This window comes from Seriola lalandi, unplaced genomic scaffold (assembly GCF_002814215.2).
Source record: "Seriola lalandi dorsalis isolate HSWRI2012SDOR001 ecotype SW California unplaced genomic scaffold, Sedor1 jcf7180002054062, whole genome shotgun sequence".
NCBI lineage: Eukaryota > Metazoa > Chordata > Actinopteri > Carangiformes > Carangidae > Seriola > Seriola lalandi.
This window is the reverse complement of record NW_019524615.1, coordinates 915189-941198: the sequence shown is the minus strand read 5'-3', so window position 1 is coordinate 941198 and position 26010 is coordinate 915189. Positions and strand designations below refer to the sequence as shown.

The 26010-nt window shown below is 41.0% G+C and overlaps 2 protein-coding genes across 2 annotated transcripts; one reads left to right on the top strand and one right to left on the bottom strand.

Annotated features, from left to right (window-relative positions):
• Positions 1 to 1403: 1403 nt before the first annotated feature.
• LOC111652776 (DENN domain-containing protein 3-like) lies at positions 1404 to 15240 on the top strand. The gene is made up of 27 exons (XM_087173178.1): positions 1404 to 1691; positions 1974 to 2178; positions 2361 to 2450; positions 2625 to 2740; positions 2974 to 3098; positions 3352 to 3463; positions 3830 to 3949; positions 4061 to 4159; positions 4681 to 4800; positions 5126 to 5241; positions 5398 to 5553; positions 5650 to 5746; positions 5888 to 5991; positions 6322 to 6509; positions 6673 to 6832; positions 7067 to 7262; positions 7413 to 7581; positions 9369 to 9628; positions 9729 to 9899; positions 9992 to 10121; positions 10368 to 10475; positions 11726 to 11865; positions 12514 to 12674; positions 12809 to 12945; positions 13310 to 13428; positions 13786 to 13923; positions 14414 to 15240. The coding sequence occupies exons 1-27, from the start codon at positions 1608 to 1610 to the stop codon at positions 14630 to 14632; spliced, it is 3840 nt and encodes a 1279-aa protein (XP_087029304.1). The 5' UTR covers positions 1404 to 1607; the 3' UTR covers positions 14633 to 15240.
• Positions 15241 to 15583: 343 nt separating this feature from the next.
• On the bottom strand, positions 15584 to 24690 carry LOC111652775 (ATPase H+/K+ transporting subunit alpha). Its single transcript, XM_023403141.2, has 24 exons — positions 24528 to 24690; positions 23745 to 23849; positions 23406 to 23465; positions 23088 to 23291; positions 22735 to 22848; positions 22402 to 22536; positions 21836 to 21953; positions 21450 to 21718; positions 21282 to 21360; positions 21073 to 21192; positions 20756 to 20865; positions 20411 to 20545; positions 20040 to 20232; positions 19729 to 19904; positions 19402 to 19538; positions 19042 to 19192; positions 18520 to 18688; positions 18123 to 18277; positions 17840 to 17963; positions 17345 to 17490; positions 17059 to 17192; positions 16470 to 16571; positions 16148 to 16239; positions 15584 to 16017 (listed from the first exon to the last, which is right to left on the bottom strand). The coding sequence occupies exons 1-24, from the start codon at positions 24537 to 24539 to the stop codon at positions 15989 to 15991; spliced, it is 3069 nt and encodes a 1022-aa protein (XP_023258909.1). The 5' UTR covers positions 24540 to 24690; the 3' UTR covers positions 15584 to 15988.
• Between the last annotated feature and the right edge of the window lie 1320 nt (positions 24691 to 26010).

Genomic DNA, 26010 nt, shown 5'->3' with positions numbered 1-26010 from the left:
ACAGTCAGCCTTCTCTTCTGCTTGTATTCCTGTAAATTCTCGGTTATGGTACTTCTCTCTCTCCCTCGCTCCCCAGCCCTGAACCTTCACACTACTTTCCTGTGTTTGAAGGAAACGTTTGACCCAGATCTCACTGCAGGCTTGACCGCTTCAGATCTGAAAGACAGAAATGTCAAATTGTTGTGTGCTCATGTCAGTTATTGTGCTGTGACATTATCAGAAGATGTAACACTAATCCATATATTGCATGTAAAAAGATTATGTTCTTATGGGTTGATGTGGGATTTTCCCTGTTTTTTCCAATGATCACATGACTGCTGTAGATTATGATGATCGTGTCACATCCTCAGACTAATAATGAAGGGACAGCAGCCAGTCATGTGGCATTCTCTCTAATGGGAAATTAGTAAAGTTATGCTGAATGTTCTCGCTGCTGATGATTAGTTATGATTTCATGCATTTTTCATAGGGAGAGCACTTGATTTTAATGATTGATTTGATGAGTGATTTTAATCTTAATGTTTCTTGCAGCTGGCTAAAGGTCCTTTCGTGATGAGACTGCTTTAAGGTGGACTCAATGTTAACATTTCATCTGTGCAGCCCATTCAGTGTGGCCCAGTTACAAGTCATGTTCTCTGTGTTTTCGTGTGTATGTGTGTCTGTCCTCCTCTGCGCACATGAGCTTAATTTTCCAATAAGACCGTGTGGTGTCTCAGCTGTAAAGAAAGAGTAGCAGACCATGGAGGGAGAAAGATAACCAATGATCAGTTAGGGTGTAGAAAAATGAATCTCTGCTTTGTCACAGACTGTGAAAAATACTCACAAAATGATGAGTGACAACCGGTTTCATGCCAACATTTTCCCTGTTGAGTTTAATGCAGTTTAACGGATTCAGTTGTTTTCCCAAGTTGTCATAGGAATTTTCTCGGGACACCTAATAGGTGCCACTGCTGCCACCGTCTAAAAATGACAAGCTGATAATCTGCTGGCAACAATGTTTTGTTCCACACATTTATGCAGCGGTAATCAATACCACAGTGCATTAGAGCCATAAATATAGACATTGTAGTACAGTATGTTGTGTGGGTGTCAGTGAGCTGATAAGTTTAAGCATGGACTAATGGAGAATTTCCTCTAATTATTTGTTTGCAGTCGGATTATAGCAATGATACTATATTTAACTTTTGTGGCTATATTAATTACTGAGAGGCTGTTTCTACTTTCTCCATCATGTGGTGGAAAAGAAGGTCCGACTGCATCTGTAGAAGTTGATGTTGATGAGACGAGCGGCAGCGATAATGAGCTGCAACAACCACTCTGTCATATGTTGTGACTTTATTTAGCTGATCAATTTTATTCTCACGCAGAGAGATAAAGATAAGAGGAACAGCTGTCTCCCTTGTTAAAAAAAAAAAGCCAAAATAAGTATAAAATCTGTTTTTTTTTCCCTCTGTGATCTGTATCTCTTGATCTTTGTCACTCTGGTTCCTTTGACTTCTCTCTCTGTATTTCTTCTCTGCTGCTTTCAACGGTTGTGATCTAGCAGGTCTGAGTTGGCCCGTGGTCGAGTTCTGCTGGTCCAACTGGGTCCTGGACTGGTTTCAGTGATGGCGGACCATCTGCCTCCTGCTCTGCTGGAAGCCTGCGTAGTAGTAGGAGCATCTGTCGACAAACTCAGGGAGGTCTACCAGGTATTTGCCTTCAAACACCTGAAAACCTAATATTTTCTTATCTTTATCTTTTTATCAACCCGGCTAGCTCCACTGAGATTAAGGATTTCTTTTTCAAGCGAGATCTGACCAAAAAAGCAGCTTCATTGCAAACTTTAAACTGCACAACAGCAACATGTAAAAATGCCCAGAAGTCCAAACTAAACCAACCCAGTGGGCCAGACAACAAACATAATAACAATGCCCTAATGATCCTAAAAAGCCATGCTATCCGTGTTGATTCCCGTCCTGTCTGCCACTCAGGCTGTTAACAATAATGGAGGTCTAGAGCATCTGCTGTTGGAGCCAGAGGTCCTGCATGTCCTGGCGCCTCCCTTTGTTAGCAGACCACAAAATGAGAGTGAAGTGGTGAGGCCACGTGGGAAGAGGCGGCGCTCCTTTCTCAGGAGGAAGAGGGAACAACCTCCTTCAGCTGCTGCTGCTGCTGCTGCTGCAACCCAGAGCCAAGGTTTGCTACCTGCTTGTCTGGTCTGGTACACCCGCTGGTCACTTACCTGTACATACATAGGAGGTTTTAGTTTATTCTCAAATATTGAAAATCTTTCTTCTCCATTCCCTGCGCAAACTGTTTTAACCATATTATCATCAGTGATCGGTATCATTTTGTTTTAGCTGCTGATATTTTTGCAGGTGGAGGAGCAGAAGGAAGAGGAGGAAGTGAAGATGTCAGTGTTCCCAAAGACATTGACCTCATGGCTTTGCCTCAGCTCTGCTTCCCTGGTATTTAGTGTCCTGATTTGAAGTTTGTGTTATAACAGCCTCTGAAAGCACTGATTTTGTATATGCATGCTGTTCAGCCATAGAGCAGCATGAAACTGACAGCTTGTAATTGTATAATTGTAGCATATCAGGTCAGTGTGATAACGTGTGTATATATATTTTTCTTTCCACCAGATGGGCTGCAAGTCACTTATGAACAGAGAGATGAACAGTTTCACTTCCTGGTTTTCACTGATGTCTTTGGCAACAAGTCCCATGGAGTAGTAATGCAGTGTTACCGACCGATACTGGTACACAGCGCTACACGTACTACATCACACACTGCAACGGTTAACTTACATCCCAACTGTGTTTTACTGCTACAACCAGATTTCTAACTACAATGCTCATTGTGCTGCTGACAGGCCAGATAACAAGACATTTTAGGTGCAGGCATGGGTTAACAAATGAATTCAGATAAAACTAACCAGACCTTGAATAAAAGCAAGTCACTGTCGGATTGTCTTTCCTGTGTTTTTTGCAGGAAGGCACGTCTTCCTTCCACAATGGAACCGGGTCCTCTAAGTTTTCTACACTTTTCTCTGCCTTCAGTTTCTGTGTAATATCCAAGTATCCGTACTTCACTGCGCTGAAAGACTGTCTGTCCTGGTGAGAGAGAGCGTGCCCAACCAAACTGCTTTGCTCGGCAATTTTTAAAAACCAAATGGTTTTGTTTGTTTCATTATTACTAAGATCTACTTGTCAACAGGCCAACAGCGTGTGTGTAATGGATATTTGATCTGAAACACAGCTTAACTCTTATTTTAAGAAAACCTCTGAGGAATCATTTGTCTGGTAACTGAATCTAAAGTTATTTGTTTGCACCAATTATTGTATGTCTCTCCGTCTGTTTCTTTGTCAGCCTGTTAGTCCAGCTGAGAACTTGTCGTTTATCAGACATGGAGGAGAGAGTGAAGGAGTTTGCAGCCAAACTGACACTTGTGCCCGTCCCACCTCCTGGACATCTACATTTGGTGTGTGTGTGTGTGTGTGTGTGTGTGTGTGTGTGTGTGTGTGTAGGTGTGTGTGTAGGTGTGTGTAGGTGTGTGTAGGTGTGTGTGTGTGTGTGTGTGTAGGTGTGTAGGTGTGTGTGTGTGTGTAGGTGTGTGTAGGTGTGTGTGTAGGTGTGTGTAGGTGTGTGTAGGTGTGTGTGTAGGTGTGTGTAGGTGTGTGTGTGTGTGTGTAGGTGTGTGTGTGTGTGTAGGTGTAGCCAGGCTACAATGATTTGAAGATCTGTTCACTTTGTGGTCACATGTCCTAAAAATGTTTACATTCATAATCACACGTGCCAGAAGTTAGTTGATATAAGAGCACCAACTGTAACTGTGTATGTTTTCCAGATGTTTACTTTGCGTCCTCTGACCATTGTATTACCATCCAGTGAAGACAAAGACCACCCAGCTATAGATTTAGACCTCCATCTACCTTTCCTCTGCTTCAGGCCACAGCAACTACTGCAGGTTATTACACACACCTGTATTGTTGTATTTATCAGTGAAGCACAAGGAGGCTCACATTGAACCTCATGCCTCTTTCTCCATTTATCTGTCTTTCTGTCCCTGTCTCTGTAGGTGATGTCTTGTCTCCTGCAGGAGCAGCGGGTGGTGTTATTTTCTTCTGACTGGGCCAGACTCACACTGGTGGCAGAGAGTTTGTTGCTTTTCCTGCAAGTCAGTTCAAAATTTATGTCTGCACATCTGCACAGGGCAAAGTAGTGTTAAAGTTAATCATGATTTTTATTGAATTTAACTGGTAACTATGAGATCAGAATGACTTTTCTCACATTAAATTAAGTTTCGCCCACCGTTTAAAAAGGGAAAGACTCTGGTTTTAAAAGCACAGTGCTACACGGCTTGTGGTTGTTAAAGTGAAGAGTAGAGCAGGGCTGCAGTTGGAGGCCTTAATAAAAGCCCTGTTTGAGTAAATGTCTGTCTTTGGAACCTGAATTTAAATGTAAATTATGAAAAAAAGTTACAGCACAATACAATCAATAAATATTATGATAATGATCAAATGAAATTTTAACCCATAGCTTACTATTATGTTTGTTTTCTCAACATATTACTATTTTTGCTGATTCATTTTGGACATGGTAAAGTCACTTTTGCAATTTTATGCAATTTAAGAAGACATCCTTTAATATTTTGGTCCATGGGTTTGTTCATCCATGTCTTCCTGATCTTTCCTCCAGCCTCTGTCATGGCAGCAGCCTTATGTTCCTGTCCTGGCCAGAGGCATGCTGGACTTTCTCATGGCTCCGACTGCCTTCCTTATGGGCTGCCATCTCAGCCATTTTGAAGAGGTTGCTGCCGTAAGTACACAACCTTCCAACTTAAATTTTCCACCACAGGATATCAGAGGGATGTGGGTTTGCTGCTGTTTTTGTCTTTGGCCACAACTTATTTTTTTTTACTTCATCTAAGAAAATCTAAAGCAAAGAAGGTTATATACTTGAAGTTCAAATACAGTTTGCTAAGTTGTTGTTGTCAGTTCGAGTATACCTTATTTGTAGGTCATATGTTCTTTGGTTTATGGTTGTTTATGTTAATGCATATTGACAGAATTTTTACAGATCAAAGGAATAAACGGAGAGATGAATGAAACATTAATTTTAACCTTGACACTCTTTTATCCAGGAAACAGATGATCTGATCTTAATCAACATTGATAATGGAAGTGTCTCCACTTCCTGTTCTGATACGGTTGACCTTCCCAACATTCCTCCAGCTGCTGCAGACTGCTTCACACAGAGGTACTCATTATTATTATTATTCAAAACACTAGCAGGTACATATACTGGAGACGTGGAAGTGTAGATCTTTTATTGACGGTAAGCGTCTCTGGAACTAGGCAAGAGGTATGGAGACGTAGCCACTGTCGGTTTGTACAGTTTGAGTATGTTTTGCAGGAGTCAGTCTCTGCAGATACACTTTGACTTGGATCAGTGCCACCACACCAGCTGCACCGACATCAACGAGCAGCGGGCGCACAGAAGAGCGTGGCAACAGAACCTCAACCATGACATCCAGAGGATCACACTGGAAATGATTGTCAACATATTCAGGTTGTGTGTGTATTCTTTGGGTATTAAGATACAATGGGATGGTTCTCCTAAATGATATATATATTTTGTTGATATATACATGTATGTATTTTACAGGGATGTTAGTTGTCATCTTAACTATGAACATCGAGTGTTTAACAGTGAAGAGTTCCTGAAAACCAGAGAGCCAGCTGAACAACTTTTTTACAAGAAGGTAAAGACTGACCTGATAGAAAAAGTGATATTTTTCTACTATAGTATTTTCTATTGTTTTGCTTGAATGGACGACACCTCTGAGCAAACATGGGATGCTGGGCCGGATGCGCATCTTTACATCAGCATGACTGTGTTGCAGGTGCTGGAGACATACATCTTCCATTCCTTCCTCAAGGATTGTCTCAACAGGAAAATAGACAATTACGCTCGCATGGAGCTCAGCACTCGTTCAGAGATGCAAAAGTAAGATATCTGATAATCTTCAGACTGACCTATAACACATTCATGAAAGTTCACCACTTGATCTGTGTGTATTGATTATAAATGAAGTTGAACACACCTCTTGGTATAAATCAGTACAGTTCAAAAGCACCACAACTTACAGCCTCAATAAGGACCACACAGATGTATCAGCACCTCTCTAAAACAACAAAAACTTTACAAACATTTTTTTTTTTTTTTTTATTAAACTGGGAACTAAGTGTATTTTTTTTTCTGACATATTTTCTTCATCTCTTTTTCGTGCTGGAGCAGTATCCATGCAATGCATTGTTTCTATCATGTGTCCTCAAGGATGAAGGCTATGATTGAAGTCCCACGGAGACCCACCATGCAGGAGATTCAAGCCCGGAGAAAGAGCTCCATCACAGAGAACAGGCTGAATAAGAGACTGGGGATGAGCCTTCCTAACCTGGGAGATGCCCAAACTATCAGCTTCAAAAGAAACTCACTGCTGAGTCGGATCATCGTGTCTGACCCTGGTGAAGCTAAAGGGGGATATACCCAATTTTATGACTTTATATACAGGGGTACGAACAAGTGGCAATAAAGAATTTAACATTTCCTCAATTTTTCTTGCTTTTCTTGTCCTCTCCTCCTCCACCTCCTCCTCCCCACATCCTCCACTCTGTCTTTGTCCCTTAGCGCTGAGAACTCCTCCTAAGCCTGTAAAGGTGTTTAAACTCCCAGACTTCCCGGTGTCTCTGTCCTTCCACTCTGTCCAAAGTTATTACAGTGAGCTCATCCAGCAGCTCGGCAAGGCCATCTTCTCCGTCCAAAACGAGAACTCTACTCTGCTTGCCAGGTACTCTGCTTTCATCATTTTCTACGCCCCTCCCGCTATCGCTTCAAGAACAACCCTGTAATTCCTGTCTTCTTCATTTTGATTTGTACAATCAAATGTTTTTCCACTTCTCATTGTCGGTCCGTTGATTCTCTTCACTCTCCGTCTGTTTTAACTCCTCTGTTTCCTCCTCTTGTTGAACGTCTTTAATCCACTATGAACCTTGTCTTGAATTAAATCATTTCCCCTCTGTAGATTCTACTACTTGCGTGGTTTCATCAACACGTTGTGTTCACGGCGGCTGGACGCTCTGAGTGATTTCCAGAACCTCTACAAGACAGACACCGCCATCTTCCCCACACAGCTGCTCACGTGGCTCGTGGACTCGCTGCACCGAGACGAGAGACAGCAAGCTGACAGACGACCTGAACTCAAGAGACTCATCCTCAAGGTCAGTCGGCTCACGCCTTCATCGTCACCTCTGTTGTAGAGGTGGTTGGTTGGTGATAGACAGTATGTTTGCTGCTGTGATATAGCTGCCTCTGATGGAGATTACGTAGCGATGATGTTGGTGATCTTTACTTTTTTTCTCATCTATTAGGTGAAGACAGAGAATGAGAAGACATTGGTGCAGCCCGACGACCATGTGAAGAATTTCGAGCTTCCTCGTAAGCATCTGCATCAGGACGACTTTGTGCGGTGTGTGCAAGAATGTGGGATTGTTAAGGATGTGGCGACCATACACCGTTTATTTGATGCTCTCACTGATGGTAAGTGAAGGAAAGGAAGGCTGATGTGTGTAGATTAGATAAAACTTTTGATTTCTGTTACACATGTACAGTGTGAGTCAAAGTAAAGTGCTATAAATGCTATGGTGCTGATTTAAAATCCAAATCCATGGTGACAAATGGGCGAATCTTTAAGGCATCTTGTTTCTTAGGCATCTTAGGTCCTGCAATTCGATGAGCTCTGAGCTAACGTAATGGAAACAGAAAGCTAGATGCTAATCATTTTTGTCACCAGCATTAAACAAAAGAATTTTGAATTGATTACACCAGTGGCTGCCGACATGGTGGAATCAATCAGCTGTCAGATGATCTGTTACACTCGTTTAATGCTCTGTAAGCATAAAGTACAGTCTGTTCAGCATGTTCTCTCACACACTCACACATATTGTTCAAATGAACCCTGCTAAATGTAAATGTAACACAAGTGTCCAACTGAGGGTACAGACACATGGTAATGTAAATCTGATAATTGTAAATTCAGCATATTATGTCTGTGTGTCTCGACCAGGCACAGATTATAAAATCTTCAGACTGTCTGACTGACCTCTATCCTTTTGGAGTGCTCTTACAATGGTTTTTGGATTTCTTTTTTGACAGGTTGAACCTGTCTGATACAGGATTTTTGAGGCTGATAGTGATATTTCAGAGTTGAAAAAATCCCATCAGGTGGCCCAATATTAATTTTCTTTGCACAACCCCTAACATAAATAAATGGACCTTTTAGCATTTCTGTTCTTCAGCTCATTATTATTTATCGGCTGACATATACGCTGATACTGATACATCTGCAATGAGCTAATATCAGCCTGGCCAATTTAATCTCTAATGCCTTAAAGCTGCACTAATCAATACCCTGAGCAGTCGTTCATAGTGACAAAATGGCAGAAAATTATCATCCAACTCTGCAGTGTCCCTCGGCATTTTAGAGGTGTTTAGATCATTGATTTGGTTCAGTCTCATCACTATTGTTTTTCACATTAAAAACTGTTGCTACGTGCTCAGCAGCAAGTAGCAGACAGACAAAGTCACTGAGTAGCTGGTGAACATATAACAGCTAAAGAGCCAGATATGTTGGTGGAGACCAAAACCAGAGCAAAAGAATGAATGAATATTGGTCTTAAATTCATCAGATGGCCAGAAATATGTGAATGTTGAGGTGCCTTTGTGTCTGCTGGATGTGCAAATAAGTAACTGTGATGTAATAGTGCCATTGACAAATTGCTTTGGTCTTAGAACAAATGGGCTACAATGATCAACTTTCTGATATGTATCCAATATCTAATTTATTGTTTTCAGTAAGCCACACCATGCGATATAAGATAACACAATTTGTTAATCTTCAAAGGAAAATTTTGTATTATAAATTTCTAGTCATTAAAGGTAATCTGTAAATCAAAGGAAAAAAGTCAGTTTAGAGCAACAAAAAACATGAGAGAAAAAAGCGTGACAGCGGTCATGAAATGACTCATGGTGTGTTACGCCACAGACACATATCACACACAGTCTTTGAAGTGTTTTTTTTCCCCACCAACATGTTTTTCCCCATCTTTGTTTGAATTTCTATCTGACGTGAAAAGGAATCCTGCATGGCTAGATGGATGTAAAAAACAGACAGGACTGTAACAGGACTGAACACCATATCTAATCTGTATATGTACATGTTTTCTGCTTGTATTTGCACGTGTATTTCTTTGTTTTGCATACAGTATGTTTGTCTGTCTACATACTGTACATGCCGCTCTGTGTGTGTGTGTGTGTGTGTGTCGTAGGCCAGCCAAAGCAGGTCGACCCCGACCTCTTCAGAGTTTTTTACACCTTCTGGAAGGAGACAGAGGCTGAGGCACAAGATGTCAACCTGCCCACTGAGGTCATCGACCACCTTGACAATAGCGAGTGTGTCTACAAGTTGTCATCCTGTGTCAAGACCTCCCATGGCGTTGGCAAAATTGCCATGACGCAAAAACGTCTGTTCTTGCTGACTGAGGGTCAACCGGGCTACTTTGAAATCACAAAGTTCAGAGATATACAGGTCCATTGTCTTTCATCCTTTTTCCTCTGAATCCTGTTTTCTTTGGAGTTGATTTATAACCTCTTTTATTTCAATCAGTAACTCCTCCATTTCTATGCAGGACGTGAAGATTGCCTCAGCTCCCTTTCTACTTGTTCGTATTCCCTCCCTTCGTATCCAGACCTCTGGCAGGCCTGAGGTGTTTGAGGCCAACCTGAAGACAGAGACTGAACTCTGGAACCTTGTGGTCAAAGAGATGTGGGCCGGACGCAAGATGGCCGATCAACACAAGGTAAAATCTCAAAACATTTTGACTGGCCTGGGAAGGAAACGGCAGTGTTTGGGTTAGGGTTGATTTCTGTAACACTGATTTTCTGTGTCTAGGACCCTCAGTACATGACTCAGGCTCTGACCAATGTGCTGTTGATGGACGCTGTCATGGGCTGTGTGCAGACCCAGAGGTCCATTATTGCTGCCTCAAAGCTGGCTTACTTTGATAAGATTAAACATGAAGGTCTGGGCTTACTCTTGTTCTTCATCATCTACTTCTTGTTCTTGTTTTTGTTTTTTCTTTATTACAAATATGTAATTGTACTAAAGTCTGTTATTTATCATGCTCATTCTGATGTTGATGCCAAACCTGAATCATCATTATCCTTTATAGTTACTTCTTCTTCCCTCTCATGTGTCGCAATTTACACCCTTCTCCATTTACCCTCTCTTGAATGAATTCGCTCTTTGTGTTTGTGATGGTGTCCAGTGCCCATGATGGTGCCTAAAACTACCTCAGAGACGCTAAAACACAAGATCAACCCCTCGCTGGACCTGGCTGAACCTCAGACTGTACATGTGCTGCTATACACACCAGGTACTATTTGGAACAATTTGTGTGTCATTTTGTTGATAAGTATCCATTTTCGTGTGTTTAGCCTTATTCTAAGATATATATATATATTTAACCTGATTCAATGGATATTCAGCCTGGGCATGTTTTGTCATTATTGGATCAGAGTTTGTTTGATACATGACAAATAAATGAACAAAAAAACAGTACTAACACACATCCCCTTGGTCTCGTTGTCATGGTGACAGTTGTATCATTTTTATAACCAGTAGCTTCATGCATTATATATCCCTGTTGCCCTGTCATGGCTATTAAAAGTCATTTAAAGTTCAGAGAATAAAAGATGTTGTGACAATCCATTTATTTATTTATAGTAATGAGTGTTCAGAAACTGAACTGCTGTCTGAGGAGAGAGATTATCATGTGCCTCCCATTTTCTTTGATCTTTATTATATCTGTTTAAATCACTGTATAGCTGTATGTCTGCTGCAAACTGACTGTTAAAGTCACAAGACACCCACTGTCAACTGGTGTTAAGTTGTCCTAATGAGCATTCACATCAGAGTAGGGACAGGAATGACAAAGTAAGGGATAAAAATAAAGACAGAGGACAAAGGACAGACATGCTTCAATGGATATTTCTGTATCTGTGAAGGATTTTATTAGTTGGTATCAAAGCTTTGAATAAAAATCTGTTGTTGCTCAGCTTGGCTGGTTAAAATTTTTAGGTTTGCATGAAAACATGTCAACGTGATGACCTATATGTGAGTACTAATTGCACACTTGCGAAGTGTTCACGTGCAATGTGCAAAAATGTTTGTATCGCAGCAGCTGCCTCAGGGAAACCTATCCACATAACCTGATTAGTCTTGTTGTGCTGTGTATTTGCAGGCAGGATAATAGTGGTATTGTTAGTGTCTCAATTGTTTACACTGTGACAGAACAAAAGCAGAGTATGTCCCATGTTGACGTCAACCTCAAGAGCAACACACCAAAATAGTAGTCATTTATAGTATTTTTATCAGGACTTTGGAAAAATAAAAATGTCAACTAATTAACTAGTTATTCTCTCTGTGTATTTATTGCCACTGCCCAGGAGACATTTATGAATAGCTCTCTGTGAAAACTAGAGAAGAGAGAGTGAAGGGTGGAGGTTCTCATGCCCACCCTGCTGACTGACATGTTTTTATTTATTTATTTATTTATTTTTACTGCAAACACTCTCTCGCAATTCACTGGTCCGCTTGTCTCGCACCCCCCCCCCACGTCCTCAGGTCAGTTGACGTGCAATGACTCAGAGGGTGAGATGAACCCGAAGCTGTGGGTGGCTCTCAGTGGGGGCAAAGTGGTTGTATTCGATGCAGCGAGCTGGTCCATGTTGCAGGACTGCATTCAGGTTGGAGAGTCACAGCTGGTGAGAGCAGACATTGTGTACTTCATTATAAAGAGTAGAATAGAGTGAGCTTACCAGACCTTTGTAGCCCGCTCCCCATCTATGTATGGAGGCGACATTTGCCACTACTGGCATGATACAAGTTTTGACAATGATTAAGAATGCATTGAATTAAAAAGATTATATCTCTGGATCAGCTGCATCAATTTTTTATTTTTATCATCATGTTATGAGTCTGACTACGTTATAGGTTGTTAAACTCTATATAGCAAAGCCAAAAATAGATCTACTGTTTGCAGAATTTGTATGTGATTAAATGGTCTTAAACATTATTGCAAAAGCTTAAGTTTTAGCTTATAGAAAGAAAGAGAAATCTAAAAACTCAGATCTACCACTTTGTTGAACCTCTCACTGGAGGCTGCAAAGTTGTAAATGTTCAATTTCTACACTTAAAAAAAACCTGTATTTAAATATTTTTTGCACACTGACATTTTCTGTATTGTATCTCTTTTATGCAGATATTTGTTACAATTTTGTTATAGAAACCAATGTACATAACAACATACACACAAAATAACATAAGCTATATTGTGTATTTACAGATGTAAAATGCATAAATCATAATATCAATTATTAAAACTGAGATCCCATGTCACATCTTCTGTGTAGAACTGCATGCTGGGATTGGTCCAGGAGCAGGTTTGGATTGGCTCCCAGGACTCTGTAATCTACATCATTGACACTCACAGCATGTCCTGCAACAAACAGCTGACTGAGCACAGACATGAAGTGACCGGCCTCACCGTGGACACCAGAGATCAACACAACAGGTAGAGACATGACAGACTCTACTTTGGTCATCAGTTACTGCTCATTAAACATTAGTCTAAACTTGTAAGCAGACATGTTGCAGCACTGTAGGCGTACAGAGCAGAACAATCAGTCGTGTCTCTCTCTCTCTCAGTCAGCAGACATACTCCTGCAGCAGTGATGGGACGATCCTGCAGTGGGACTCGACCAGTCTCAAAGTGAAGCGACAGCTCCACCTGAGCTGTGACCGTCTCTCCTCCATACAGATCCATGATGGCACGTTGTGGTGCTGTAAGTACACTTCCTTACTGTTTTTGTTTTCTAATCTTAAACTCTTATTTCATGTACATTTTTATCTGTATAATTAGTGCTCCCCTGTTGAGGTAAATGTACCAACTCCACTCACTCTCGCACAAACATTTTTTGTGACTGACACAATTATACCCAACTATAATGTTGTGTGCATTCATGTGGTTTTTGTATTCCTTCTTTACAATTACAGGCATCGTCATGGTGTTGTGTACATGACAACCTTGAGACCTTCATTCCTGTGTGAAAAAAAACCAACAGTGTTAGTTTACATTGTACTTCTGCTTTATAAGCAAAAGGGATCCTGATAATGATTTGTTAAACAGAAGTGTTTGTGTATGTGCAGGTTGTGGTGACCGCATTGTGGAATTGAAAAAGAACGGGATACCACAGCGTAGGATGCCACTTCCTGACGACCTACTGAGCGTGCCCAGTAGCTTCAGCAGCTTCATTGTCATGCCAGAGGTGACTTGAACTAATCCAATATGTCAGTCTATTACACAAGGTAGCAGCCATTTTTTTCAAGTCAGTCAATTATGTTTTAACATAACTGGAAGTATAAGTCACTGCAACCGCGGAAACTAAAAGATTCAAATATTTACTGACATTTCCCAACATGTGGATATCCAGATACAAAAATGTTATAACTTATGTGGGTGTCAGATGTGTTTGTTATGCATAAAGACTCGCTGTCTACAGCTAGGCACGTTTTTGTAAGTGTTTGTACAGGCTAAAAGTATGTATGTGACTTTACAGTTTCTGTGTGTGTGTGTGTGTGTGTGTGTCTGTGTCTGTGTCTGTGTCTGTGTCTGTCTGTTCCAGCGAGGTCAGTTGTGGACAGGCTGTGTAGACTCGGGGGAGCTGTGTCTCTGGCACACCAACAACCACAGGCGTCCATCCAAAAGAATCCCCCTGCCAGGCAGTTCAGGAGTCACCTGTATGATTCGTGTGAAGGACCAGGTGAGCTATTATAACATGTCAGGTCACGAAGTTATCTTGTAATTGTTTTAGTTTGTTATCTATATTTTGTAAAATACTTAAGAGTTGCTGAAAGGTGTACGTAAATAAATATGGTGTTTATTTTATGCAGTGAGAGCTGAGCAACAATTATTTGATTGACAGAAAAATAATTTGCAACTATTTTGATAATTAAATAATTATTGTTGTCATTTTTCAGCTTCTCAAAGGAGGAGGATTTGCTTTTCTTTTTCTACATGATTGTAAACTGAATATTTTGGGGTTCTGGATGAGTGGTCAGACAACACAAAGCATGAGAAATAATCAGAAGATTAGTTGCAGTACCAACATGCTATAATATAAATAGGGACCTTTGTTGTTTTTCTGCTTTGAATTGTTGTAGCTGACTCTCATCTCATCGCCATTTTGGTCTTTTTATACCACAATCGTCACTTTGTGACTGCCTTTCCTTGATGTCCTGTCCTCCCCTCAGATCTGGGTGGGCTGTCGTGGCCGCAGCGGTGTCGGAGGTCATTGTGATGGTCAGCTGAGGAGTCAGGTGTTGGTGGTGGACCCAGAGAGCCACACTGTGGCTAAGGAACTGCAGGCTCATTCAGACAGCATCCAGACACTCTGCTCAGCTGAGGATCGCTACGTCCTGAGTGGCTCCGCACGCCGTGATGGCAAGATCGCCATCTGGAAAGTCGAGTAGAGAAGAGCGACAGAGAAAGCAACAGAATGGAAAGAGGTGGGTACAAGTGAGGCAACAGAGGAGCATGGGGAGAGGAAAGAAGAAAAACACAGAAGGCACTTTAAAGGAAAGCATGACGTGAATGAGGGTTGGGATACAAAAGAGTAACAAAGAAAAACAGAGAAGTGCAGAGGAAAGTTATTTTCTTTCACTTGGCGAAGCAACTTTTTAAAGCCACATTTCAATGGTAATTGAAGTTTTCTGCTCGGAGCTATAATTAATTAAGGACACAAAATGATGACAGCAGCTCTTTAAAATGACATTGTGAGACTTATATGGAAGTGTGAGCCCTTGGAGCAAAGTACAGTACACTGAATGTAACAAAGATGTGCTTACTGACGCTGGTCCTGGACGACGAAGAGCAGATCTTTTTCTTCTTGGAAACAAACCTTCTATGCACATGGAGTGTGAAAAAGATCAAGTCTGTGCCTGCTGTATGTTCTGTTTTAAAAAAAACTTGATTTAGTCTAGATGTCAGCAGCAGTCAGATATTGAAATGTCACAATGTAATTGTCATTCACATTTTATTGTCAAGCACTGCTAATAAATTACATTTTCAGGTATTGTCATTTACTGTTGCTTACTTTTTGGGTGTTTGCCTGAAATATTAGTCATACTACAGTCAACTGTCTGCCTGCTATGACATTTAAACTGGGTACTGCTTCAAAGAATCACATTTTTGAAGCAATGCAAAGGTTTAATTGTTGTTGACTGAATCAGTACATTAAGTTGTTATCAATTTGTCAATGATGTATTGATTCCTGCTAAAATAATCAATATCAAATTTCTCTTTGAAACATCTTTGTGCATATTGTATATTCTTAGACATGAGGCTCTTTGTGGTGCCAGATCAATAAAGAAATCGTGCACGTCTAGCCTTAAGCATTAAACCAGACAGAACATTTTCCAGAGTGAATCTCAAGTGCAACATTGAATGAGTCTGCATTTATTAATCCCAGACTATTCAAATGCAGACAGCAACTCTAAAATTGACTAAAGATACAAACTTCAACACAAAAACAATGTGGAATTCAACAATGTCGCTGCTTTTGTTATCAATTTGAGGTCATGATTGGTCTTAAATTTCTTTATTAGTACAAATACAATGCAGCCACAGTCACAGAGCTGGAACACAACAAATCTGTGGGAATTATTCAACAATGGCTTCCGGTAATGATTACCTTTATACTTTCTTAAAAGGATTTAGGCAGACTCTTGAATATTATATAATGTTAACATTAAAAGACAGGATAAGCTATAAATACATAAGTAAGCTTTCATGCATATGGATGGAAGGATGAAAGAGCCTCTCTGGTCTCAGTAGTATAACTCCTGATCCCACCAACCTGTGAGAGCACAAACCAAAGATTAATGAATAATTAATGGAATGGAATGAATCTACAGTATGGATGTTAATGATGAATGGATGTTTAATGGCAGGTTAAGGTTAGTGGAGAATAATGAATCTTGGCTTACTTCCTGGGTATCTTCTGACTCCTAACTTCCTGATCTCGTCGTAGACAAAGATCAAAATACCATATGGAAGAGGAACAAACCACCACTGGACCCTGAAGTAAAAACACAACATGTGATGTTAGACTTCAGCTTTCTTTTGTTTCTAATATAGAAGAAGTGATGAGTGTAGAACACAAATAACTTTCTACTTGTGGGTTCTATATTTATAATGTTTTCATTTGAAATGTGTGTCCTCAGAATTCACAACAAGAGACCAAGTGTTCGCTATAATTCAGTCTGAGCTTTGATTTCAGATGGTGACCATGTGAACGAGGCCTTTTACCTGATGGGCATGAAATTGAAGATATTGGGCATTCCAGGGCAGTAACAAAGCAGGTTACCAAGGCAGAGCTGGAAGACGATGGCAGTAACCAGGACACGGTTCCTGCGCAAAAATACACACATAAATAACCAAACGCCCAGCTGGTTCAGGTTTAATTGCTTCCATATAAATTGATCTCAAAACCCCAAAGAGACCGGTTGCCTCTACTTGCAAATGAGTACGCGAGATAAAATTTTTATACAGCTGTAACAGAAATGCAATTTCAAATCTTCATAAATCATCAAATATGGTGTTTAATAAGGTATTTAAAGCATATGCTTTGGATCCAGAAAACAATCTGCTCATGAAAAGGAGCTATACACACTTTTTGTATCTGATTTCTTAATGAACCGCTCCAAATTTATATATCCAACCATCTTGGAATAATGTGCTGATGCCGAGGTATATGTGAATGCAGTATAAGCCCAAGAGTTGGGAATGTTAACATGGTACAGACAAAGAATTAAACCTGTAAATGTTAATGTTATAACTTTATCTATTAAAATACACTATACTGGACGAGTCATGTGAGGGATGGATCTTCACTGACCTGAAGAAGCCTTGCTGGAACACAGACAGACGTCGAGTCTTCCTGATCAACACATCAGAGATCTGACAGATCTCTATACTGACGAAAAATACAGTGTAGCACGTATACTCCTGATATAGCCTCTGGCTGAATGTCTGTAAGTAGAGGAGGGGATTTAAGGGAGGAGTTATTTAGTTTGTTTGCCGATAAAAATATAAATACTCCCTTGACCCAACCACTTTCTCTAGGTTTAACACAGGAGGCAAAAATAAGCCTGTAAAGGTGGGATCTCTAAGTCAGTACTAACCCATTCTTGGCCATAGCTGTCCTGTAAGTCTTGAAGGTGAACATCTTCCCACTGAGAACGCAGGCCGACACACAAGAGTGGAAACCAGCCCTCCTGGGCCATGGCTGTGAAATAATCTGTAAAACCTGCAAAAGACTGGATGGCTCCTAAAAGAGAGAAAGAAAAATGAGTCGATACTGTTTTAGTAGTATATAAATCTAGCTCATTGGCTGTGTGGCATTATTCAGGGATCATACGAGGCCGTGGCTCAGCCCCTCAGAGTGCACTCTGTTACAGGTACTGTCTTATCTGCTTTTTTGTTCTGTTAAAAACCTGTTTACCAATGTCTGTTAGCAGGCAATGCATGTATTCATAGAACTGGAGATACATTCAGGTGCCTGTCATGTGTGTCTATTTCATGTCCATGTGAAGTATTCAGTTCAATATAGTTAGTGCTATAGTAATACTGAGTATGCATGTTTTGTTGACCGGCACAGACACACACATCAGTCTCACCTATCTGGAAGTACGAGTACGCAGCCAGGGCTTCGTTTACCAAACGATCACGACGGGGGTTCCTGGGCTTCAGGTGCATGATGTCGCTCTCCGCTTTCTCATAAGCCAGAGACACAGAGGGGAACTACAGGAGAGACAGGAATAAACAAACACCATATCACTATGCAGCAGATAGGGGAGCGAGGAAGATAATCATCTGCTGTAAAGACCGAGGCTGGTGTTCAAAAATGAATCATCATCTATTATGATAATAAATTGCAACTGTAATGACCTATTAACTCACAATGTCGGTTGCTAGTTCAATGAAGAGGATAGTGATGCAGCCCAGAGGAAGAGGCACACTGACGGTGATGTAGATCAAATATGGAGTCAGCTCAGGAATGTTTTTGGTTAGTGTGTACGCAATAGACTTCTTCAGGTTGTCAAAGATAAGACGGCCTACAGGCAAACACACACACACACACACACAAAGTTCATTCAGTGGTCACTGTACGAATCATCTACCTCCAGATTCCCCCTTGTGCAAGTACATTCTGGTCACTAGTAATTTTCTTCTACCTTATCTCTTAAAAAAGCTCAGTGTATATGAACAACACGTAAACACTATACTGTTAATTGTACAGCACAAACTGGATATGGACATCAAGTTTTTATTCTTATTTTTTTCTACTGAGCCTCACCTTGCTCCACTCCAGTGACAATAGAAGCGAAGTTGTCGTCCAACAGGATCATGTCTGCAGCGTTCTTGGCAGCATCTGAACCAGCGATCCCCATGGCGACACCAATATCAGCCCTCTTAAGAGCTGGTGAGTCGTTCACACCATCTCCTGTTACAGCCACGATAGAGCCCTGGTGGGATGAAGGACGAGAAACAAAAACTCTTTCACAAGCCTGAAAGTGCAGTTTGATCATTTACACTGTATATATGAAGACATGCAAACCAATCTCTTCCCCTGCTGCTTATTTGTTCACAATCCTCCCAGGGGACCACAGTGAAATAAGACATCAGCTTTATAGTGTCTATCCTTGTTTTTTTTCACATTATGTGTATGGGAAGATTTATATCTTCTTTTAAATGATCAAATACATTCAATTAGTCAGTTAAGAAGACAGGTAGTAAAGCAAAAGGTGTGTGTTTGTGTGTGTGTGTGTGTGTGTGTGTGTGTGTGTGTGTGTGTGTGTGTGTGTGTGTGTGTATTTACCAGACGTTGACAACTCTCCACAATAATCAGTTTCTGCTGGGGTGATGTTCTCGCAAACACCATCTCAGGATGGTTCCGTAGTGCATCATCTAAGTCGTCACTGCTCATCTCTTTCAGCTGACCACCGCTGATCACACAAGCACGGGCGTCACTGCACACAGACGACACAGAGTTACACACAATAAACAGACAAAGACACAAGCATGCATCCAGATACGACAGCTCATTGAATCGTTTGTGAATCTCTAAGGGATGATGATGATGAATCCTGTAGTTCACTTATTAAGAAATACAAAATTACACTGGAACGGATAGCTAGTCAACGCACTGTTCAAAGTGCGGACAGCACTGATTCAATACCTCTTGTTGACCTGTTCGACAGGTATGCGCTTCCTCTCGGCGATATCTTCCACTGTTTCGCTGCCTTCTGAGATGATACCAACATTTGCTGCTATTGCCTTTGCTGTAATTGGATGGTCTCCAGTCACCATGACAACCTTTGGTTTCAAGATATTTAAAAAAAAACATTTCTGAGACAGGTAGATAAACATAAAACAACTCACAAAGTGAAAACAGCATCTCGGCCTAACCAAAGTAATCACACTCATGTTTTTTTTTTGTTTTTTTTAGAATTAAAAACCAGCCCAAACAAGCTGTTTATGTGCATGTGTGGCAATGTGAACACACCCTGATGCCGGCAGTACGGCATTTCATCACTGCATCTGGTACAGTGGCTCTGGGGGGGTCAATCATTGAGATGAGACCAGCAAAGCACAGTCCTGTCGTGGTGAAATTCATCTCATCAGGGTCGAATCGATAGCCACGAGGAAACTCTTTCTCATTAAGATAGAGATGACAGAAGCCTGAGAGGGGAGGAAAGGATTGTTAAAAAACACAACTAATAATAATAATAATTACTTTTTGCTTTCAGTATATAGGGACATAATAGCAAGCCCCAGGATTAGGCCACATCAGTGTTACTAGTAGAACTTTCTAACCCAGTACTCGCTCTCCCAGTCCTCCCAGGTCCATGTAAGCGGTCTGAAACGCTTCTTTCCACTGCTCATCCAGAGGCAGCTCCTGGCCTTTTATCAAAATGGTGGAACAGCGCTCCAAGATACGCTCAGGTGCTCCCTTCATCACCAACAGGTAGCGTAGGTCCAGTGGATCCTCCAGTTCGTGAATAGACAGCTGGAGAGAGAAGGGATGAATAAAACTGGATGTTAATCTGTGCTCTTAGATCCACCGTGAATCACAGGATTATAGTAGTATCACAGTATTAAAGACACTCCTGATGTCAGCGTTTAATATATATTTAAAAAAAAAAAAAAGATCTTTTGCCCACTACAGCAAAGCTTCCTGCTCTCACCTGGAATTTGTTGGTTGAGTTAAAGGGCACTTCCACCACTTTCTTGAAGCGATTACGGTAGTCCATGATGTTTCCTACAGTGAGCTCGGTGAACTTCAGCAGAGCTGTCTCCGACGCATCTCCCACCACGAGCCTCTGTGTGAGACGGTAAAATAGAAATTCATAGAGACGATAAGAACAAATCTGTTCTTACAATAGTTTGTAGTACTGACAGAAAGTAGGCAAAACTACAAATATACAACTTGATTGTTGAAAATTAAAGCCAGAGCAAGACTTACTGTTGTCTGCTCAGCATGACATCACATGGATGTCAACTACAAATGTCTTAAAACATTACATTCGTACCTTAGGAATAGGCACTCCTTCTTGATCAGGTTTGAATATAGCTCTGTTACACAGGGAGGCCACTCTCGCCAGTGAACGCCATGTCTCTGATGACTGGTCAAAACTCTGTCCTGAAACCCACACAATCAATCAATATGATTACTGAAAGGTTACTGACATGTAAAATAACATAAATCCACCTTTAAAGAGCAACCCACACAACAGCTCATTATGGCCTCCATTACATCTGTATTATCACATCGCTTATAACAACAGCGTTGATCGATTTCAATAGGAAAATGCTTCGGACAAAAACAGGCTTTGATCCACGTGTTTACCTGACTGATCTTCTGTGGTATCAGCTGCGTGGATCTGGTTGTCGAACCACAGGTGAGCTACAGTCATCCTGTTCTGGGTCAGGGTGCCCGTCTTATCAGAGCAGATCACTGAAGTGGAGCCTAAACACACACAGGTTAAAGGTCAGACTCTGCCTGAATATAACAAAACTACTAGGAACAGGATACGTCCGGTACACTGGTATACTGACCCAACGTCTCCACAGCCTCCAGGTTCTTCACAACACAGTTCTTCCTAGCAAGTCGTTTGGCAGTCAGAGACAGACATACCTGTTGACCAAGACACAGGCTGTTACACACTGACAGATTACTACAGCGCATGTTAAATCTGTCTAACCTGTAGAACATATATTACTCACAGTAACTGTAGCAAGCAGCCCCTCTGGCACATAAGCCACCACGATGGCCATGAAGAAGATCATGGCTTCCAGGAAGGCATATCCGATGAACATGGCAACCACGAAGAAGGTAAACCCGAAAAAGATGGCAAGTCCAGCAATGATGTCCACAAAATGCTCGATTTCAATGGCGATGGGTGTCTTCTCGTTGCCGACGCCGCTTGCCAAACTGGCAATCCGACCGATGATGGTACGATCTCCCGTGTTAATTATCACACCAGTGGCTACACCTGAAGAGGGGAGAGGAGATCCATCCTTATTCTTATGTAGTAGAAGAATTCATACAAAAGCATTAAACAAATAATACTTAAATAAATGACAAAATAGATGATATCTATGTACTGTACCTTCCAGACAGGTGGTAGAGAAGAAAGCAATGTTTCTGGTCTCCAGTGGATTCTCGTGAGTACATTCTGGACTCCTGGTTTGTGGCTCGGACTCGCCTGTCAAGGACGAGTTGTCCACCTGTCACATGCACGCAGTATATTAATATATACAACGGTTTATTACACGTCCACATGATACAATGGGGTTGGAAGATACCGTGTGTGACGATGGATTGGGCTTTATCTGTTCCTCAGACATTAAAATTATAGGAGTAGTTCATTCTCCCACTGTCTATCACTGGGATTGTAAAAACATTACACTAACCGGCCTAATATGCAGTTCAATCTAATTGGCACCAAACTCACTACAGTCAGTAAATTACACTGTCTCGCCAAGTGAGGACTCAATCATTAAAAGGTAACAACTTTGAAGTTGATGCTGCCAACTTTGACTGAATGTAGACAGCCTAACATTGTTTTCTAATGTTGAAAAATACACAGATTTTATCTACAGACATAGCAAGACGTTGAACAAATTTGTCTTAAGAAGCAACATATATTTCTTTGTGCAGTTGTGTGTATTTTACCTTGCAGGCCTGACCAGTGATGATGCGAATGTCAGCAGGGACTCTGTCTCCTCCTTTGATTTCCACCAAATCGCCCACCACCAACTGGTTGGCATTGATCTCGTTTTTCTTGCCATCACGGATCACAAGGGCTTGCTGTTTTTGGGAATTTGAGAATAAGATGAGCAAATATGAAGGAAGAGGACACACACACACACACACACACACACACACACACACACACAGACACACAGAGAGACAAAGGGAAATTATGAGAGTGACAGAAAGAAAATAGATCAAAAGAGGTGCAATGATAGAGAAGCTATTAACATTAAATTCCAACAATGCACCTACCTGTGGCACCAGATTCTTGAAGCTGGCAATGATGTTGGTACTCTTGAATTCTTGGTAGTAACCAAAGCACCCAGTTACCACGACGACAGCAATCAGGGTGATGGCCAAGTAAAGCTGAAATCAGAAAGAAGATTTAACCATAAAAACAGGCTAGAAACGGCTGATTCAAATTGAGCTCCTCAATTTCTTCTCTTCATTTTTCTTCTCTCGTCTCTTTGTCTCTGTCACTCTGTGATCTGTCCTTCTCAAAGGAATCCACATAATCCATATATGCACTCAATGTCTGTTTTTTTTTTTTTCTTTTTTCCCCAGTGCACTAAAGGAGAAACACTCAATATGGTAATATAACTCACATCATCAAAGCTGGTGAGGTTCCCTCTCCCAAGTTCAATTCCAAAGGCGATGAAGCAGATGACAGCTGCGACCCACATCAGACACTGCAGCCCTCCAGCCAGCTGCCTGGCAAACTTTACATACTCCGGAGTTCCTTTAGGAGGCTTCAGTTCATTTGGACCATCTCTCTCCAAGACCTGCTGGGCAAAGGTGGTGGTCAAACCCTGTGGATGAAAGACAGAAAATTTAATAAATTGATAAAGTGAGTATTTTTGAAAAGAATTAAAAACAAAATGAATAGAGAAACACCACTGTCAATCATCAAGAATTACTTTTACCTTGGTAACACTTGTGTTGTATCTCATTTCCAGCTCTTCAATTGTAATCTCATGGTCGTCCTGCAGGAGGAGACACAGGGCGTCATTGATTCAGAACACTTGTGAAGGACAGATCAGAGTGAATGAAGGTGATTTATTCAGAGCCGGTTGGTTGAAGCTTGGTCAACTTCACAGTGGCTTGAATTACTTTTTCTCACAGAGATTACATCTTCTCACTACTGTGCAGCCCTGAGGCTTCTGTTCTATCGCCACAGGTTTATCTATACAATACATAACAACACTCACTACCACTGCTGTTTTCCATTGCTGTTTTTTTGCCAGATAACTTTCATTACTCACAATATCCATTTCTTTCTTCATGCCCTCCAGTTTCTCCTTTTTCTTCATCTTTTTATTCTTCTTCTTGTCCATCTCTCCATCCATCTCGAACATATTGTAAGCGTCCTAAATGCAGGCAGAAATGGCAAAAATATTAATATGCATATTTTTATACAGAAAATCTACCTGTCTGTCCAGACGGCTTGATATTCTTGATGATATTGATACCAGAACTAAATAAAATGTATTTTTTCCACATCTGCTGTATGTTTGTCAAAGGAACTGCTTACTTACTGCACTGTGAATATGTGACAACTGGTTTGGTTTGTAGTTACTAATAAAACTAATCCTGACATCTCATATATTGGAGCACATACATTATGTCCATGCCAGTCAAGGAAAACAAATGCAATGAGAAAGAAAGGCATACGACTGCAGTATTTTGTTTTAATTTATGCACTTGTACTAACACCATAACAAAGTGGAAGTTTGGTAAGTGACTGGCCTAAAGTATAATAATTAATATAATATAAATGATTATAAATTGTAGTATAAAGAAAATATATTTTTATAAAAGATAATTGTTGAACTTTTTTCATTTCTACAGTAGCGTGTGTGCTCTATATAACAACTTGCACATACATTTTTTTTTGTTTATCTGATTTAGTCTTTGTTTTTATGTAGAATAAATTAGAATATTTGCCTACTTTTTTTCTTAACATTAATTAAAGACTTGTCTACTGTCTCCCACAATTAATGACAAACAAGCTGAATAGTGATCATCTAATCAGCTGGCTCTCCTACCGTTTTACTCATGGTTGCTGATGTGATAGGGGACTGCTCTCCCAAATCAATGGAGGTCCAGATCACTCGATCTTTCTTCACCCCCGAAATTTTGGCTGTCAGCTAAGCTCCAGTCCCAGACATACACCCTGTTTCTCCCTCTCTCTCCTTCACACACAAACGCACACACACATGCAATGGTTAGAAACAGGACACATTTTCTGGAAAAGCCTTTTATACCTGAAACTCCCCTTTTCATATACACATGCGCACAAACATCTCTGGACACACACACACACACACACACACACGTTGAAACACGCAGTTAAATACGACCATCTGCGTAAAATGGTACCTCTAGTAGTAACAATGTCACCCCTAGCCAGGTCACACACAACACGCACTTACATATAAATACATTCATATCACAAGCTATGCGTAGGCTAGTGTTTCTCTGCTATCTCTTATCTCTCCACAGCACGTTTCTTTTCCTGATAAACTGATTGGACGAAGGAGCTGTGAAGGTTAAAGCGGACCAATGTCATTTCTACCAATCTGCCTGACATTGCAATGCATCAACTTACACCAAAAGCTGCACTACACAACTACAATCTGCTATTGGTCATCGAGTCATTCTATAGGTCGAAATGGGATTGATAGAATGAGTATTAACTGAGACAAAGTGACTTCATAAGCCCAGGGAAAATTAGTCATCTTTACTGCTGCCGTATGAGCTGATGGACAAAATGCACCCTTAGGAAATAAGACAGAGGAACTCAAACCAGCAGGCGCAATCCACAGCCTGACAGCTGTGCCACTCAATCAGACAGTCAGTGATGCACTGCAGCGCCATTAAGCCAAATACAAAGAGAGAAGACGTCAGGGAGAGAATAGCCTGCAGCTGAAGTTAATCAGCCTGTCACACCTACTGCCAATCCCAGCTCCTCAGCAAAGCTGTAACAGGTAGCCTCAGCCACAGAGGCAGGTTAATGGTGTCAGGATGTCCTCCTGCAGGTTAACAGACGGTGTGATCACTCTGGTGACCACACACTCCTTCTGTCTGAACCCATACCCTTCCTCTAGAGCTTCTACCCCTCACTACCACCACATTTGATTAATACATTCCTGTTCGCAGGTGTGCATGTGCACCTCATTTGTCATGTTGTCTGGTTGCGATTCCGAGCTGTTTCCACGACAACTTACAATATAAAAACATAGTGCACTATGTTTTGAGAAAAGTCTCGATGTGCACAAAAGAGGCATCCTCTCAAGGCAAGAAACAAGACAGTTTGAACCATGCCCCATAACCCCATGTTGTGTTGTGTATGTTTTTATGCATTTATATGTAATTCGCTCTTACATTGCAGGACACAAAACTATTCAGGGTCTAGTGTACATGACTGAGAACCACTTTTCAGAGTAAACAAACAACTCCACACTAACTACAAGGAAGCAGCGATAAGATGACGTATAAAAACAAGGATGAAAAGGCAGTCGAGAGAAA

Coding starts and splice junctions, on each gene's coding strand:
- LOC111652776 (XM_087173178.1), top strand. CDS start 1,608: ATGGCGGACCATCTGCCTCCTGCTCTGCTGGAAGCCTGCGTAGTAGTA. Junction 5,554..5,649: donor ATGATTGTCAACATATTCAG/GTTGTGTGTGTA, acceptor TGTATTTTACAG/GGATGTTAGTTGTCATCTTA. Junction 9,900..9,991: donor AGATGGCCGATCAACACAAG/GTAAAATCTCAA, acceptor TTCTGTGTCTAG/GACCCTCAGTACATGACTCA.
- LOC111652775 (XM_023403141.2), bottom strand. Junction 22,537..22,734: donor TCAAGAATCTGGTGCCACAG/GTAGGTGCATTG, acceptor TCCCAAAAACAG/CAAGCCCTTGTGATCCGTGA. Junction 16,572..17,058: donor TTCCAGCAAGGCTTCTTCAG/GTCAGTGAAGAT, acceptor ATTTTTGCGCAG/GAACCGTGTCCTGGTTACTG.